This window comes from Urocitellus parryii, chromosome X (genome assembly GCF_045843805.1).
Source record: "Urocitellus parryii isolate mUroPar1 chromosome X, mUroPar1.hap1, whole genome shotgun sequence".
NCBI lineage: Eukaryota > Metazoa > Chordata > Mammalia > Rodentia > Sciuridae > Urocitellus > Urocitellus parryii.
The window spans coordinates 686,702-706,243 of NC_135547.1; the positions used below are offsets into that span (position 1 = coordinate 686,702).

The window sequence follows — 19,542 nt, forward strand, 5'->3', positions numbered from 1 at the left end:
GGTGTACAGTGGGCCTGCACTTTGGGAGCAAAGCATTTGATAAATATTTTTTTTTTATGTCTTCCAGGGTGGTTTGGATTGAACTGTAACCCCAAGAAATGTATGTTGAAGTTCTAAATCTGATACTTGTGAACATGAGTAATACTGATAGTCCATGACTTACATTGATCTGACTTATGACTTTTTGATATGATGATGGTAGAAAAAGTATATGCATTCAACAGAAACTATTTTTTTAAATTTTAATTTTGGTATTTTCCTGGCATAGTTATATGTGGTACAATACTCTCTCAATGCTGGTTATTTCCCATCAGTCACATGATCATAACAGGAAACAGTAATACTCTTCAGTGTGCTGCAAGTAGATATTAATTATAGTAGGTTATATGTATTAAATTCATTTCAATTTATGATATTTTCAACTTATGATAGGTTTATCAGAATGTGACCCTATTGTAAATCAAAGAGCATCTATAGTGTTGTTGAAGATCTAATCAACTTAAAATGCAGTCACAATGGATTAAGGTGGGCTCTAAATCCAATGACTGGTTTTCTAAATAAGGAGAGAGATTTGAAGACATGGAAGAGAAAATATGGAGATAAAGGCAGAGATGAAATGATGCTGCCACAAGCAAAGCAATGTGAAGAACTGCTGGCAACTAAGATAAACTAGAAAGGGATAAAGAAGGATTCTTTCCTAGAGCCTTTAGACGTAGTACAGCACCACCAACACCTCACTTTAATATTTATCACCTCCAGAATGTGAGAGAAAAAAAACTTCTGTTGTTTTAAAGCACTCTCTTTGTTTAATTATTGTTGCAACGGCCCTAGGAAACTGTTCACTGGTGAAGCCCCCACCCCATACCTAATACTATCTGTGGATGTAACATTTCTAGTCTGTCTTTAAGACCCTTTCCCCTGTATTATATTAAGGCTTTGTTTTTCCTTTGGCCATATAGGGAGATAGTATTTGGCTGGAGCAGGGCAGAGTTCCCTACCCTTAGGTGGGTTGGGGTTTCACTGTTTCTCTGTGATATTTTTGTCCTACTTGCAACTTCCACAATAATCTTGGAAATCAATGTCTATAAGTCCCTTCAAATCTACAGAAAATATTTTCAGACCACACAAAAAATATCTGGCACTGTACAACAAAATGAATATACTAACTCTACTGAACTGTACAATTAAATGGTTAATATGGTATATGTTATTTTTTATCACACTTTCAAAAAAGTATCCCCAAACATATCTTACCAAAATGATCTTCAAGTTGCTGCCAAACACAATTCAGAGATTTGGAGGCTGTATGGTGCCAATGGATGGCTATTGGAAATAAACTTTTGAAATTAGGCTGTTGAAGGGCTTGACATGTGATTCCTCCCTTCAGCAAATTCTGGAGCCTGCTTTGTAGGTGGGACAACCTGTGGTACCACATCCTAGAAGATTGGGTAATAACAAGAGAGTTTTAGTAACAACATAAAATAACTTTTACGAGGCCACAGGAATAACAGTATGGATATGACTATGGAAAAAATCAATTTAATAATCTAAACTACAGATTAGACAAAAGAGAAATTCTGAAATGCCTAGTATCTTAAAAAGAATTAATTTGGCCTGTGGAAAAGAGGGAGGAAGTCATGTAACCGCAGAAAGTCTGTGTGGTTCCTGATGTGAAACTTCCTGATGGTCCCAGAAATATAGAGTAAAATAAACTCAAAATGATTATTTTGAGTGGATTTGTGTGTATATGTATGGATGCTTGTGTGTATATATTGCTGATGAATGCACTGAATTTGATTTTGGGGTGGAACTAATCACATACAGGAATGTCACAGCTAAAGACAACAGAATTTACTAATGACTTAGAAGTATTCTGAAACAACAGGCTATTAAATTGGGGGCTAATGTTAAATTTATTGAGATTCTGTATGTGAGAGCATGGTAGACAGTAGTGAAAGGCCCTTGCTGATATTTGCTTCCATTTATTTTCTCCAATGTCTCTTGTTTTTCAACCTCGTACCAATAGGTATCATCTAAAACAGACAACATGGTGGATATGAGGTAGACTGCAGATCTCAACTTCTTTGCAGATTGGAATCAAAGCAGTGAGAAAACACCTGGTCAGAGAGGTGGGTGGAAATGCACTGATTCACAACATCTGAAGGTCAGAGATTTGAAGGGACTAAGAAATTAGTTACTGGAACAGAAAACAGGAAATAGTTTGCTAACCCTATAGCACCTACATCATCAGGGCAGGAGGGGTAACAAAGGGAAAAAGGGAAAGGGCCTGGAGAGTTGAATGGTTAGGAGCTAAAGGGTGCCAAGCCCCTGACTCCCAGCATCTGCACTGTGAGTACAGTGGAACAGAGCATGACATTTCCAGGAATGTGTCCCCTAGGGAGCAGTGCACACTCCTTCTGGGCCTTCTCTGAGCATCTCTCCCAAGGAGAACAGAGCCTAGGGAGTGGAGCACATCTCTGCCACTGGAAACCACCAACCCATAACCCAGCTTCCTGCTGCCACCCAGAAAAATGTTGTGGCCCATTTGCTTGCCCCAAACCCATGCCCAGACTGCCACCCTGAGCATCAGCTTCTGACAGCCACCCCATACCCATTTCCAGGCTGCCCTATACCTCTTCCATGAGTCACCTTAGCCAAAGTTCCAAATACTACAAGGGCAAACCCATACATATTTTTGTAACTATGAGAGTATGTAAAAGAAATGTCTCCATTTTAAATATTTCAGCATGGTGAAAACTGAATCTTTTTATGATTGTCATTGCATTAGCTGTCTTGTGTCAACTGTTTTATTGTGTCTTCCCTCATTATTTGTTTTGTTTCATGGTTCCAATTAATTTTATGTGTATTTTTAATTAATTGGAATTATTACTGATACATCTTTTCCTTTTCATCTTTATTCCCTTCCCTTCCTTCTTTCTCCTCTCAGTTTTCCTTTGTCTCCCCACTTTCCCTTTCTTTTTACCATCTTTTCCAATAAAAATTAGCATTAATTACACTATCATTAATACTTAACTTTTTAGCCTAGTCTGAATTATTTTCACTCACTTTTCTCACTTATTAGTAGAGTTGTAGAGATCATTAGCAATTTTTAAATATATTAAGTTTTAAATGTATGTTGACAAATGGTTTGCACTTAAATTACCATAGTTACTGGAGGTAACTCTGTCTCAAAGTGGCACTAGTGGTTAAACTTAACACTTTAAATATGCCAATTAGGATGTGCTGACTTTAAGATATATCCCCAGCCCAGGGCTTATTATAAAGAAACTGCTCACTAAGACTCTCACATAATAGAGGAAGAGGAAGCAACCTTAACAGATGCAAAGACATAGGACCTCAGAAAACATGAGGAAACAAGCCAACAAGATGTCTATATATATCCCGGGGCTGGGATTGTGGCTCAGTGGTAGAGTGCTTGCCTCACATGTGTGAGGCACTGGGTTCAATTCTCAGCACCACATGTTAACAAATAAATAAAGGTCCATCAATAACTAATAAAATATTTTTAAAAAGTTTATATCCCTCCAAAGACTAAATCCAGAGATAATGAAGTGAATGAAATGAGGGGCAAAGAATTTCAAAAGTTGATTGTTAACATGATCAATGAATTAAAACAAGATCTAAAGAATGGACTAAGGGAGAAATACGGGATATGAGAGAACATTTCAATAAAGAAATTGAGATTCAGAAAAAAAAAGAACCAGTCAGATACTTTGGGAATGAAAGTCACACTAAGTAAAATAAAACTAAAGTGAAAGTCTCTTTAATAGATTAGATCAAATAGAAGACAGAAACTCAGAGTCTGAAGACAAGGTGGACATTCTGGAACATTCAGATAGTATCTAAGAAAAAAGCAAGAAAACACAATCAGAATATCCAAGAACTCTGGAACAGCATCAAGAGACCTAATTTAAGATTCATAGGTATTTAAGAAGGTATGAGCTAATGGCATTGATAAACAATTCAGTGGAATAATAGAAAAAAATCCAAATGTTGGGAATGAGATGGACATACAGATATTGGAGGCATTTAGAACTCCAAATACACAAGACCAGAAAACAACATCTCCATGACACATTATAGTCAAAATGCCAGAAATCCAGTTCCAGGGAAATTTTTAAAAAGCTGCAAGAGAGAAATATCAGGTCACCTACAGAAGAAAACCAATCATAATAACAGCAAATTGCTCAGCAGAACCCTTAAATTCAGGAGGGATTGGAACAATGTATTTCAAGCCCTGAAAGATTGCCAAGCAAGAATGCTATGTCCAACAAACATATCTTCAAGATCAAAGAAGAAATAAAAACTTTCCAAAATAATCATAAACTCAAAGAATTCATGACAACTAAGCCAGCATTGCAGAAAATACTTAAAGAAATCCTATACAGTGAAGAAGATTAAAACAACCAATAGAATTCATGAAAGTGTAACTCATGAGAAGAGTAGCTAAGCAAATGCGAATTAAGTTCAAATCAAACATTAGAAAAAAAATGGCAAGAAGCAATAACCTCTGCATACGTCCGAACATAAATGGTCTCAATTCTCCAATTAAAAAAAAAAAAAACACTGACAGATTGGATTAAAAAAAGAAGACCCACTTACAGGCAAAGACAGCCACCAGCTGAAAGTGAAAGAATGGAAATCGATACACCATGTCAATGGAGCCTGAAAATAAGCAGAAGGAGATACTCTTACAACTGACAAAGCAAACTTTAAGTCAAAATTAATCAGAAGAGACAAAAGGTCACTTTATACCTATAACAAGAAGATATAATGATAGTAAATATTTATGGCCCAATCATAAATTACATAAACATTACCTAATTACATAAACACTATTCAACCTAAAGACTTGGATATACCACAGTACAATAATTCTGAGGGATTTCAACACAACTTTCTCACCAATGGTCATGGCCATCCAGATATAAACTCAGTAAAGACTCTTCAGACCTAAAGCACATTATAAATAAAATGTACCTAACACACACACACACACACACACACACACACACACACACGAAAGAGAGAGAAAGAATATTTCTTCCAATAACACACATATTCACTTTCTTCTCAGCGGGTCATGGAAATTTCTCCAAAATTGACCATATTTTAGGCCACAAAACATGTCTCAGAAAATACAAAGAAGTTGATATAATTCTTTGCATCTTACAGATCATAATGCAGTAAGATTAGAAATTAGAAATCAACACTAAGAAAAATTGCAGAAACTATATAAACACATGGAGATTAAACAATACAGTTTTGGATAATGAGTATATTATAGAAGAAATCAGGGGAGACATTTAAGAAATAAAACAATTCTAGAAATACAATATACCAGAATCTGTAGGACACAACAAAGGTGGTTCTAGTAGGAAAGTTTAAAGCTGTGAGTGCCTACATTAAAAAAAAAGAGAAAGATCCCAAATAAATAACCTGATTATATGTTTTGAGGCCTTAGAAAAACAAGAACAAACCAATCTCAAAATCAGTAGAAAGAAATAAATAATAAAGATCAGAGCCAAAATTAATGAAAATGAAAAAAAAGTAAAAGGATAAATGAAACAAAAGTTGGTTCTCAGAAAAGTAAACAAGACTGATAAGTCCTTAGTCAAAATAAGCAAAAGAAAATGAGAAAAGACCAAAATTTAAAAAAACAATAACAACAACACAGATGAAAAAGGTGTAACACAACAGACATCACTGAAATACACAGGATCATAAAGGAGTAGTTTGAAAACTTATATTCTAGTAAATTGCAAAATCTAGAAGGAATTGACAAAATTCTGGACACATACAACCTACCAAAACTGAACAGTGAGGATACAGAAAACTTAAATAGATAATAACAGGCAATGAGATTGAAGAAGTAATAAAAAGCATTCCAACGGGGGAAAAAAAGCCCAGGAAGAGATGGGTTCTCAGATGAATTCTACCAAACCTTTAAAGAAGAATTAATGCCAGTGTTTCTCAAATTATTCTCTGAAGTACAAATCAGTAGGAGATACTGCTCCAAACTCATTATGTCAGTATCACACTGACACTAAAACCAGGTAAGTACACATTCAGGAAAGACAACTATAGACCAATATCCTTGATGAACATGGATGGAAAAACCCTTCAATAAAATATTAGCAAATCATATTCAGCAACACATTAAGGAGATTGCATATCATGATCAAGTTGGTTTCATTCAAGTGATGCAAAAATGGTTCAACATATCTTAATCATTAAATGATTCACCACACAAATAGAATCAAGGACAGAAATCACATGATCATCTCAATAGATGCAGAAAAAGCCTAAAACAAAATTCAGCACCAAGTCATGATAAAAAAAAATTGTAGAAACTAGGAATAGAGTGAACTTACTTCAACACTCTAAAAGCTATATATGACAAACTCAAAGCCAACATCATACTGAAAGGGGGAAAAAGTATTTTCTCTAAAATCAGGAAGAAGAAAAAGATGTCCACTTTCAGTATTCTTATTCAGTGTACTTGAAAATTTAGCCAGAGCAATTAGGAAAGAGAAAAAAATGAAAGGAATAGAAATTGGGATAGAAAGAAGTCTAATTGTCTCTATTTGCAAATGATATGAACCTACATTTATAAGATCCTAGAAGCTTCACAAGAAGACTTCTAGAGCTGATAAATCAATCAAGTTAGCAGGACACAAACTCAATATACAAAAATCAGTAGTTTTTCTATATACTAATAATTATTATAGTGAGAAAGAAATCAGGAAGACAGTTTATGATGGCCTCAAAACAAAAGAAAACCTACCTGGGAACAAATCTAATCAAAGAGGTGAAAGACCTCTATCAAAACAATTTTAGAATGCTAAAGAAATTGAAGATCTTAGATGATAGAAATATCTTTCACATTCATGGATAGGCAGAATTAATATTGTGAAAATGGCCATATTACTAAAAATGATCTACAGAGTTAATGTAACCCAATAAAAATATCAATGACTTTCTTCACAGAATTGGAAAAAAATCTCAGAATTCATATGGAAGAATAAAAAGGCCCAGAATAGCCAAAACAATATTGAAACAATAAGAGTAATAGTGAAGACATCATAATACCTGATCTCAAATTATACTACAGAGCTATAATAACAAAACAGCATACTATTGGCATTAAAAGAGACATGAAGATCAATGGAATATAATAGAAAACACAGAGACAAATACACATAGATACAGCCATCAGATCTTTGACAAGTTATTAAAAATGTATCTTGGAGAAAAGACAACCTTTTTAACAAATGGTGCTGGCAAAACTGAAGATCCACATGCAGAAGAGTGAAACTAAGTCATTACCACTTGCTCTGTAGAAAAATCAACTCAAGTACCATTCAGCGAGGCATATAACCCAGAAATCAGTATTTCAGACTTGATACCTTACTTTTAACATTTCTTCTTGATTGCCATTTATCAAGTCATAACACCTTTTATCTGATAAATGAATCTCAATCTCGACATGCTGCATTATATCTCTAATTGTCACCATTCCTGTCTAGGCCCATCCTTATTTCTCATTCAAAGACTAAAATAGCTTCCTAACTGATTTATTCATATCCACTTTTGCCTTCCCTTCAAACCATTTTGCACACTGTAGGAAGAGTGAACCAAAATAGACATGTCAATATGTAGCTCCTTCGGGTATGATCCAATGTCTTTATGTTTTATAAGTTATGTTACACTACCTATTCCTGAGCACCCTGTAACTCTACTTCCTGCTATTTATCATCTTATACTTTATTGTTTACTGTCAGATTAATCAAGGTCTTTCTTGGTTTAAAGAAACTTATATTAACATTCTCTGTTACCTCAGACTTGAGGCTCTTTTGTTCATATTTCAAGAATCATCTTAGATACCATTTCATCTAAGAAGTCTTCCATAAAAACTCAGACCTTTCTTTTGTTTTCTCAAAATACTCTAGTTATGTCTTTTTTTCTTTTTTAAAATATATTTTTAGATGTTGATGGACCTTTATTTAATTTATTTATTTATATGTGGTGCTGAGAATCAAACCCAGAGCCTTACACATGCTTGCCAAGCGCTCTACCACTGAGCCACAACCCCAGCCCCATTCTCTTTTTTCTTAATACATTATGCTGAAATTATACATTTATATGTCTTTTCCCCAATAATACTTGGTATTCCTCAATAGGAAGACCTACATATCTCATTCATTTTGTGCTCTAACATCTAGCATGGTTCCTAGTAGTTAGTAGAACTCCATAAATGTTTGTGAGAATTGGATTTAATTAGTCTTCTTTTAGCTTCTTAGCCTCCTTAAAACTTAACTGATGTCTGCTCTAAATCTTCACTTAAGTAATAAAATAAAAGGTAGGCTTTCTAGCAGATCATCAAAAATTCTTCCTTGCCTATATTCTGTTAATCTTTGAATATAGTAATTTAATTAATTAATACAAAAACTAGATTAATAATGAAATCCATATTCTGTTACACAGAAAAGACTTGTTAAAAGTTTTGCTGAAATTTCATTCATTTAACATATATACTGTGTCTGTCATATTTCCATCAACTGTCTCTTAGTTATCAAAAATAAAATTAGATCTGTGTTGAATGATTTTATTAATAACTTCAATTTTCTAAGTACTCACTTATTTGAGGACCTGGTCTATAAGTTAACCCAGGATAATTTTAGCTCATTGATTAATAGATTGACAATTCCCCTTCTTTTTTGTTAGAAGTGGTAATAATATTTACATTAAATCCAGTTATAAAATTCCTCTCTTATTTTTACTCAATCCCCTTGATCACTTGAGTACAGTTCAATAGTATCATCTGAGCTGTAATTTACCCATGCCAGGAGATAAGTACTTTCTCTGACAACAGAGTATAGATATTGTATTCTTATCTTACAAATATGCATTTCTACAAGCCCAAATAATTCTGGGCCTTCCAAATACTAATCCTTTAGGCACATGCCACCCACCTGTTAATGTTTATCCTTGCTTTTGTGCCCTTCTTTTTTATCTTTAATGTATTATAATTTTTAAAGAGGAACTATGAGCTCATTGTAAAACTTCCCATGTAACCCTATGATTTTCCTTTTTTCTTTTAATAGTATGATTTGCTGTTTCATAGTCAAAATTATGTTTTTGAGAGCTTCCCAACCTTTAGAGTCTAAAGCCATCTTAATGTAAATTAAGGTCCAACAAGTATCAATCACAATAGCAGAAACTTTTGGAGAACAGCCATAGCTAGAAATTCTAGTCAGAGTAGGCAATTACATAATAGGTAAATCTGAATATTTTCATGGTTATTACTTAGGAAGAAGCATTACCTCTTAAGAGGCTTAAAGCCAAGAGTCCATTTAGCTCCTGTCAATTTTTCCTTCCAAATGTCTTTCAGATTTGTCCTTCTCTTTCCATTCCTATAGATCCTTCATCACCTCATACCTGGACTATTGCCATAAACTAGATGGTTTCTCACATCTAGTCCACCCATATTGGAATCCATTTTCCATATTATTGCCAGATTAATCTTCTTAAAACACTTTCATCATGTCACTCTCCTGCCTGAGACCTAGCTCAAATGTCACCTTCTTCATAACATATTCTCAGCAGTCTTAGGAATAGTATTTTCATAGGTCTCTCTGTACATATCTTTATTAGTACACTCACAACATTTACAGTAATAGTCTGTATAATTATTTTTTCACTTGCCATTTGCTGTGAGCTCTTTGAGGGTAGGCGAAAAGTTTGTCATCTCTTTACAATGGCACTCAAGGCAAGGCTTTACATAATTGGGCCCATATATCTTTGCCACACCACCTCATGACCATCACATATATTATCTCCTCTACCTACTTTGCTCTTACTCTCATTATTTCCACTCATGCTCTAGGTCTCAGATTAAATATCAATTCATTGAGAAACTTTCTCTGACAATTTTATTAGCTAACTGTTTGAGGAGATATATATTTCTCATCTGATTACACAATGTATTCATGCATCAAAATATCACCTGGATGCTAAGCACAGTGGCACATGGATGTAATCCCAGCAGTTTGGGATGGCAAATTCAAAGACAACCTCAGCAACTTAGCAAGGCCCCAAGTAACTCAGTGATAAATAAAAAAATAAAAAGGGTTGGGGTGTGGCTCAGTGGTAAAGTGCCGCTGGGTTCAATCCCCAGTACCAAAACACACACACACACAGAGACACTGTTAATAGCTCATTGATTAATAGATTGACAATTTTTGTATTTTAATGTATTAGTTAAAATTAAATTGGATTTTAAAATAAATTATGAAGTATTAATTAATTGACCAATGCTGAGGGCTATTGCCAAGTAGGAATGACGCATCGAAATTTCCTTGCCAGCGTACCCCATGCTGCTTAGAGGACATTCGATGGGACATTGCATGTATGCTTTAGTAAGGTGACCTTGCTCAAAGACCAGAGCGGATCCGGGTTTAGATCTGATCAGGTTTGAGGAAGTTTCCCGCTCCTTGAGTTTAAGGCGTTCCTGGTTTAAGACAATAGGGGTTTTAGGGAAGTTGGAGGTTGAAGATTATTGCTGCTGGGATTAGGGTGTTCCTGCTGCTTGTTCCCGTTGAGTTATCGTGAGATTAAAATGGGATTTGGAAAAAAGCCTCGTGGAGTAGGTAAATTGGGCGGAGAGATTTTTAGATTGCCCCTGAACCTGTGTGGAGGCCGGTGTGAGTTCGGGAATAAAGGATTGCTGTTTGAATCTACAAGGTGTGTGGTGGCTCGTGATTCTGTGCCAAGCCAAGACTTTGGCAGACCAATTTAATAAACATTTATTGATTGTCTACTTTGTGACAGGCACTTTCTTAGCACTTAGAATATATCAATGGACAAGGTAGATACAAAGTTCTGCTTTCATAAAGCTTATCTTCTGGAGGGAGATGGTTAATAGTTAAAGATAAACAGAATATGTAAATTATACAGTATATTAGAGAGTGATAAAAGCTATGAAAAAAAAGCAGTGGGATAAAAAAGTACACCGGAAGTTGGACTTTTACCCATGGCAGTCTTATAAGATAAGCCTTATTGAGAAACATGAAATTTGATCAAGAGGGAAGTTAGTCATGACATCTGGGTAAAGTACGCCTTAGATGTAAAGGCTGTAAGGTGCAATCATGTCTGTTGTGGCCAAAGAACAGCAAAGAATAAGTATGGCTGGGACACAGTAAGCCAAGTGTATAATAATAGGAGATAAAATTAGAAAGGTGGGGATGGGTGGATCATATTATGTAGGGTCTTGTAAGCTAATATATACAAATTTCATTTTTTACTCTGATAGAAGTGATGGATCATTGTAGGGTTTAAAAAGAAAAGAAGCATCCCTATGACACATTTTAAATAGATTGTTCTGGCTATTTTATTAAGAATAAACTGTAAAAGGGCCAAGAAAATAAGGAAGGAGACCTATTAGTAGGCTATGAGATATCACAGTTACTGCAGAAAAAAAAAATGGCAGTGGCTTACCTAGGGTGGTGTCAGTGGAGATGGTGGAGTGGAGTAAGAGTCTTCATAGTTTTGAAGGTACAGACAAGATTTGCTGATTAACTGGATATAGGATGGGAGAATAAGAATGAATGATGGTCCAAGATATTTGCACTGAGAAGTGAAAGGTTGTAATTGTCAAGGGGAACTGTGAAGGGGAATACTGTAGCTTTGCAGGAAAAGGATGAATTATGATGTTAGATTTGTGATATCTATTAGACTTCTAAGTGGAAATATTAGAGAGGTAGCTGGATATTTGAGTCTTGAACTCAGGGAAGAGATATAAGCTGGAGATAGAAATTTGGGAGTTGTCCCATACTTGGTATTTAAAGTCATCAGACTGGATGAATCTACCCAGGTAATCAGTGTAGATACAGGAAAAAGAAAAGATCAATATCCTTGTTAATTTCTCCTGGATCCCCTTTCCTTTCCTTTAATATACTTATTATAATTTATAACTACATATTTACATTGTATTAATTTCTGTGATTATTTGGCTAATGTAGGCCTTATTGAACAAAAGCTCTAAGAGCAGGGTTTATGCCATTTTTCCTGACCACTGCCAGCATAATAACTAGAAAAATAATATATTAGATTATATGAATTAAAAAATGTCCCTTTATATCAAGATCACAAAATTAAATGCCAAAAGGGGCTGGGCAAGTAGCATAAGTAAGCTGAGTATGAGAGAGAATGGGTTGTGGAGAGAGGGTGAACTGAAGATCTGGCAACACAAGACCTAACTGGCAATAATAAGCTGGAGAGGAGACAGATATACAGATTATACATGAAGTCTTTCAAATTGTAATGTTTACAAATGCATCAGCTCAAGTCCTCTTAAAAAGACGATGTCATGATAGGAGTAGATGTGCAAGTAATTTACTGGTGAAAAATACATGTGAATAAGAAATGCAGTGAGTCTGAAAAGACTGGGGGAGCTGTCACATGATGATACAGGTCCCAGCCCTGTGGAGAAGAGAGGGAAGGAAGAAAGATTTAGACTGCAATGCTGTTTAAGTGTCTTCAAGACAAAGGTTGCCATTAGAAGAATCTGGGTCTCCAGGGAATGGACCTTCATTAGAATTCTTGCCATGATCACTCAGTAGTTGATTGAAAGCAGCCCACAGGCCTTGACAGGAAAACAATGATTATAGAACATTAGCAGCTGGGCCCTTGGTCAGTAATATTGCCTTCAGTTGGAGATTTTAGAGGCATTTTGTGGTGGGCACCACAAGAACTAAATTCAACACTTTTCTGGTATTGGCCAAAACACTATGGACCAAAAACACAGCATTTTAAGTTATATTCAGCTGAAATATGGACAGTTAACAACCTCTGCCCTAGTCAGTAATATATACTTCACCATCAATGTGTTAGTGTGTATGTGTGTGTATTCATATTCTGAGGTAGTCCAAAATTGATCACCAATAGCATCTATGTAGTAGGGTTTAAAGTACCAGGTTAGAACATGAAAAGCTTTAGCCAAGGTGGATTTGAAATTCATGATCAGAATAGAAAGGTGGTTTCATAGTATGAAATATCAAAAAGAACAATCCAAAAAGAAAAGGTGTGAGTTAAAGCCAACTATCTACAAGCATTATAGGAGAATAGATAATGAAGTTGAAAAACAGAAATAGATGATAATAACTAAGTGGAGCATTTCAGACATATTTTACTTGAAAGAAGAATCATCACTGTTACATATGCTTTAGAGTTAAGAGTCTGCTATGAAAGAAACAGGAGTTTAAAATTGGGGGTCTGAAAAGCAGTGACAACTGTAACCCTTGGTGATAGATAATAAATAATGTCATGCAGGACATGGATGATTATTTCATCAATGTATCTACATAGTGAATATGGCCTGTGGGTACTGGAAATCAGGTCAGCATAGTTTGAGGAAAAATTTATGCCAAATAAGGGTTGTCTGCAGTCAAGAGTAGGCATGGCTGTCCTTTTGGTTTCCTGATCTTTCCTTGGTGTCAAGTGCATGAACCTTGTTTCTAAGTGCCATAGGACAACGTGTCAGATACAGTGCCACCAAAGGTCTTAAAGAGACTTCTTACAAAGACCAGAGGCACACTGGGGTGGCATCATGATACAGGCAGAAAAATTTGGCTTGCACTTAGTTTGTCAGAATTTGCACAAACACATCTCAATCATATATTCCATCTTTGGGTACCAAGTCAGGTTTTTCTGAATGCTTACTAGGCTCTGTTAAGTACAGGTGTTGGTCTACCATTGCTTCTGCATGAAATATACTGACCATAGTTATCACTGAAGGGGTGCCCCTACACCCTTAAGAGGCTGGCATTAGAGTGGGGATAACATACTTGCACTCTGGAGTGACATTTGACTGCTGAGTGTAATCAGAGTATGGGAACAGAACCTTATTACCCATCTGGGCATCTCCTACACTGCTTTGTTGGAGAGATCCCTCTCTAAAATGTGTAGGTGTTGTGGGATAAAATGGGGTATAAATGAAGAGTACCATGAATGCTTTAGCCTGCTGCCCAGGGACAATTTTGAATCTTGGAAGCTATGATAAGTAGCTAGAAAAAATGTTCTAATAGAAGTAATGGTATATGTTTAGTGTCTTTAAAATGAAACCTGAATCAGGCCTGTGTGCATATAATGTGCTTCTAGAAAGCTTAAGTAGAACAAGCTGAATTCAAGGTTAGCAATTATATTCTTGCACTCTGTCAGTAGGTTGATAAGTTAGTATACTTAAAACAAAAGCAGTATATTTTCTCAGGGTCACACATGACAGATGTGTTGTCAACTGCGACAGTATTGTCTCTTTGAAGGGCAGACCATGGTGACACCAGAATTGTTGTTTCAAGGATAGATTTTTTTTTTTTGAGAGGCAAGTATAAAAATCCAAGGAGGATTTCTACCAGTGTCTAAAAAGAAAGGTTAAGAGCACTGCTAAAATAAGGAAAGAAACCATCAGACGTAGTCCAAAGAGGATCTCCTAATATGGGAAGGTAGAATTGTGGTCACAAGAAATAAAAGGTTACAATGACTGTTCATTATGAAGGATAAATCGGCAGAAGTACAACAGTACAACAGGTGAAACTAATAACTTTGCTAAAGCTGGTTTCTGAGAGAATCAAATGAGAGATAATGTTCATGATTTCTCCATACTTAGCTAGTTATGTGCCAGGACTCTCTCTTTCATGAGTTGAGGTATCAAGCTGACAGATTAGGTTCTACTTATAAGATACCAATGATCCTGACCATGGTGTTGATTATACTTGACCTTGGAATGCTGTCTTCTCTCTTTATAAAATCTCTATTGATTTTTAAAATATTATTTCAAATTCTATTATTCAAAAATCCTCCCTCATGTCTTGTGAATTACACAGATTTTTGCCTTTCTTGATGGACAATGGTACATATTATTTGAACCAAACATTCTAGTATTGTCTTGATTTGAAATTTTGCCCCAATTGATTCAATATAAGTTTTGCCTCTTCAGCTAGTCTGTAAACTCCATGAATTCAAAGAATAAACTTCTTTGTAACTCCAAAAGTGTCATATATTTTGTGGTAATTAAATTAAATCAAGATCCAATAATCATTGGTTACAGAATAATCAGAAATGCCTGAATGGGTACAGCTGGAAATGCCAGTCAGAGTAGGCAATCACATAAGGGCCAACTTCAATCTTTTCAAAGAGAGAAAACAGCCTCTCTTGAAAGGCATTTTACTTCCTGAATGACTGGCAGTTAAATTTGATCTGAAAGTTTGCATTAGGAATTGAAATAAAAACAAATTTGCCTTTACTTTTTGTGCAACACAAGAATCAAACTAAGAATGTGAAATCCCAAATGTCCTAAGTTTTAGCTTAAAATACAATACAAAACAAACTATCCAATTGTAAAAAATAAATCATTCAAAATAATTGCTTAAAATAAATATACAAGGACTTTGGAAAGGCTTAGTGAAGAGTTCAGTAAAACTGCTTCCCCAAAAATGAAAATAAAATGGATAAAGTTGTCAGAAACAATCCCTTGATGACTCTGGAAATTAACTAAAATCATAAAACAAATCAAGAAGCATTAATTCAATAAAAACTACTGAAACTTGGTTAAGAATAGTAGGAATCTGTGGGATTTTAACTTGGGGTTTTCCTAATTCCTACCAGATCCATGGCATGACAATTCTAAATGCACAGTAGAAGCTCTAAGGATTGAAATCTCCATTAATGGAGGGTGTTGCCATGATTTTCAGCAAAACACAATATAGCCCATATCTAGTGGCACTTTTTAAAACAACAGCAATCTCAGTGGTAAACAACTGAGACAGCCAATAGCATAGCTAGTCTATGGTTTTGATACTGGTCCCTGGAAGTTAAAACCACCAAGAAATTTAACAGGGATATTCAGAGAATAAGACAACCAAAGTAGGCCTTAAATGCTCTCACATATTCCTGGGGATCTGGCAGACTATATGTGTGTGAAAAACTGTGCTTAGTAGAAGTCAAAAAAGGTTGCAGATATGTACTTAACTCTGAGACAATGTAAGGCATTTTCCACCCAGAAAAGTAAGAGCTAGGACAGGGTTATAAATAGCTTGAATTTTCAATGTGTTTCCTGTCTCACATGCAGATGCATTGGTAAAGAGTAGCAGACTACCTTTGTTGTTTTAAAATTTCAATCATGATCTCTGACCAACCATTAACTGAGCTCTTAGGTATGGTGAAATAGAGATAATATTATCTAAAGTGTCCAGTTTTCATTTTAAAATGAGACAAACAAAAGGAATGTGTGATCCATATGTGAGGAGAAGAATTAGTCAATAAAGACTTTTTGTGTAGGGCTCATATGTTAAAATATGTTCAAAGAGTTAAAGAACCCATGTTTAATGTATGACTGCAACAAGTTATCACATAGAGAATATCAATAAAAAGAGACAGAAATTATAAAAAAGAATCATATGGGAACTCTAAAGTTGAAAAACATAATAGCTGGAATGAACAATTCACTAGGGAGACCACATGAAAGATTTTATCTGGGAAGAATGAATCAAAAGTTTGAAGATAAATGAAAGAGATGATCTGATCAGAAAAATAAAAAGGAAAAAGAGTTGAGATAATTTAAAAGAGCCACAGAAGGAGAAATGCAAATTTTCCCAGAAAAACAAAAGTTAATGGAGTTTATCACAACTAGGAATTACTAAAGAGTTCTATGTGTTGAAATAAAAGCCTGCTAACTAGGGGCTGAGGTTGTGGCTCAGCGCTTGCCTAGCACATGTGAGGCACTGGGTTTGATCCTCAGCACCGCATATAAATAAATAAAAGATCCATCAACAACTAATAAAAATGTTTTTTAAAAAAGCACAAAACTCAATGGTATATACAGTTATATTCAAAGTACTCTAGGACTGCAGTGGTAGTGTGTAAAGCAATTTTATTTCAACAAATGATGAGATATAACTATTAAAAATAACAATAACCAAGATAAAATTTCAAGGAATATAGATTATAAAATTTAATAAATATTTCTATCAAAACAAAAAAATGTAGGTGAGGAGAAAGTAAAACTATGGAATTACTGTTATATGATCAAAGCTAATTAGTTATCAGCTTGAAAGAATCTTGTATAAAATGTTTTGTGTAAGGGGCTGCAGTTTGGCTCAGCGGTAGAGCAGTCGTGTAGCATGTGCAAGGTCCTGGGTTCGATCCTCAGCACCACATAAAAAATAAATAAATAAAATAAAAGTATTGTGTCCAACTACAACTAAAAATAATATTAAAAATGTTTTATGTAACCTTCGTGGAAATGACAAAACAAAATATCTATAACAGATGAACAAAACATAAAAAGAAAGGAGTCAGAGCATTCTGCTAGAAAAATTACCAAATCATACAGGAAGATAGCAAGAGAGAAAGAAATTTTCAGTCAACCAGTTTGAAGACAGATGAATAGAGATTATTTGATTGAAGGAACACAAATTTAGAAATATAGCATATAAAAAACAACCAAAAATTGCAAAGCGGAAGTAGTCTTTACCTAATATTTTTTTTCGTTGTAAATGGATTAAATTATCTAATCAGAAGACACAGAGTAACTGAATGGACTAATTAAAAGATCCAATTGTATTCTTCCTACTAGAGACTCAATTTGCCTTTAAGGACATTCATAGATTAAAAGCAAAGGAATGAAAAAATAAATTCTATTAAAAACTGAAAAAGCAAGGGTATCAAACAGACTTCAACAAGAGACAGAAAAGATCATTATATAATGATAAAGGGGTCAGTTATCCCAAGAGGATATAAAATTTGTAAATATATGCATCCAGCATTGGAGAACATAGATATAGAAAGGAAATGTTAAAGGATCACAAACATGGAAAGTAAACATGCTTCTCAATAACCAATGGATCAGAGAAGAAATCAAAATGGAAATTTAAAAACAGCTCGAGACAAATGAAAATGGAAACATGGTCTGAGATGTAACTCAGTGGTAGAGCACTCCTGGTTCTTTCCCCAGCATATGCAGAGGTGCGCGCGCACACACACACACACACACACACACACACACAATGAAAAAGAAGGAAGGAAAAGAAAGGAAAGGAAACACAACATACCAAAACTTACAAAACTCACAAAAAGCAGTTCTAGGAAAGTTTAAAATAAATGCTTTTATCAAGAAAGAAGAAGATAGCATATAAATAACCTAATGTCATACATCAAGGAACTAAACAAAGCCCAAACTTAGTATAAGGAAGGGAAAAAATAAAGAGCAGAAATAAGTGAAATAAAAAGATAAATGAAGAATTTGTTTCTTGAAAAGACAAACAAAATCAACAGTCTAAGAAAAAAGAAGATTCAGATTTATGAGAAATAAAAGAGAAGTCATTGTGAATGATACCACAGAAGTATAATGGAACATAAGAAACTACTAGGAACAATTGAATTCCAAAAATTTTGATAATCTAGAAGAAATGGACAAATTCATACAAACAGACAGCCTACCAAGAATAAACAATGAATAAATAGAAAATCTGAACAGACTGATAATAAGGTGATTCAATCAGTAATAAAAGTCTTCTATCAAAGAAAAGTCCAGGATCCTGTGTTTTAACTGCTTAAAGTATAACTGCTTAAGTATTCTACCAAATACTTAAAGTATAACTAACACCAGTCCTAAAAAAACAAAATTCTTAAACTCTTCAAAAAATGGAAGGAAAGCTTCCAAACACTTTTTATGAGGCCAGCAATCCCTTGTTATCAATGCCAGATAAGGACACTATAGGCCAAGAAAATTACAGGCAAATATTCTTGATGAATATAGATACAAAAGTTCTCAGCAAAATACTAGCAAACCAAATTAAATGATGCCTTAAAAGAAATATACACTTGATCAAGAGAGATTTATCCCTGGGATGCAAGAATGTTTCAATATACACAAATCAATGAATGTGATAGACTACATTAAGAATGAAGGATAAAAATTATGTGTCGGGCTGGGGTTGTGGCTCAGTGGTAGAGCGCTTGCCTCACACATGAGAAGCACTGGGTTCAATCCTCAGCACCACATAAAAAATAAAATAAAATAAAGGTATTGTGTTCAATTACAACTAAAAAATAAATATTTAAAAAAAGAGGAATGAACAGCAACATAACAAAGGCCATATGTGACAAACTCACATCTACCAACATACCTAATGGTGAAAAGCTGAAAGCTTTTCCTCTAAGATCAGGAACAAGACAAATATGCCCACTGTTAAAACTTCTACTCAATACAGTATGGGACATCCTAGACAGAACAATTAAGCAAGAGAAAGGAATAAAATGTATCCACATTGAAAAGGATGAAGTAAAACTGTCTCTGCAGATAACATGATCTTTCATTTAGAAAACCTAAAGGTTTCACCAAAAACCTATTAGTACTAATAAATATAGGAAGTTGTAGGGAAAAAAATCAAAATGCAAAAGTAAGCATTTTTATATGCTAACAGCAAACTATCTGGAAAAGAAATCAAGAAAACAATCTTATTT

General features: G+C 34.6%; 1 protein-coding gene and 1 long non-coding RNA gene across 5 annotated transcripts in view; one reads left to right on the forward strand and one right to left on the reverse strand.

The window, feature by feature from the left end:
* The window catches only part of LOC113201377 (uncharacterized), a 55,599-nt gene extending 53,497 nt beyond the window's left edge, over positions 1–2,102 (forward strand). Inside the window, exon 4 of the long non-coding RNA XR_013342553.1 lies at positions 2,027–2,102. This is a non-coding gene — a long non-coding RNA (uncharacterized LOC113201377). The remainder of the gene's footprint in view (positions 1–2,026) is intronic.
* The window catches only part of Tmlhe (trimethyllysine hydroxylase, epsilon), a 73,755-nt gene that overhangs the window by 35,131 nt on the left and 19,082 nt on the right, over positions 1–19,542 (reverse strand). For 3 of the 4 annotated variants that reach the window (XM_026415067.2, XM_026415063.2, XM_026415066.2), the window contains exon 2: positions 1,255–1,436. In XM_026415067.2, the coding sequence (XP_026270852.1) occupies positions 1,255–1,435 (181 nt within the window). In that variant the 5' untranslated portion in view covers position 1,436. Of the gene's footprint in view, positions 1–1,254; positions 1,437–4,623; positions 4,687–19,542 lie in introns of all 4 variants that reach the window. The other variant, XM_026415064.2, reaches the window with a different exon arrangement.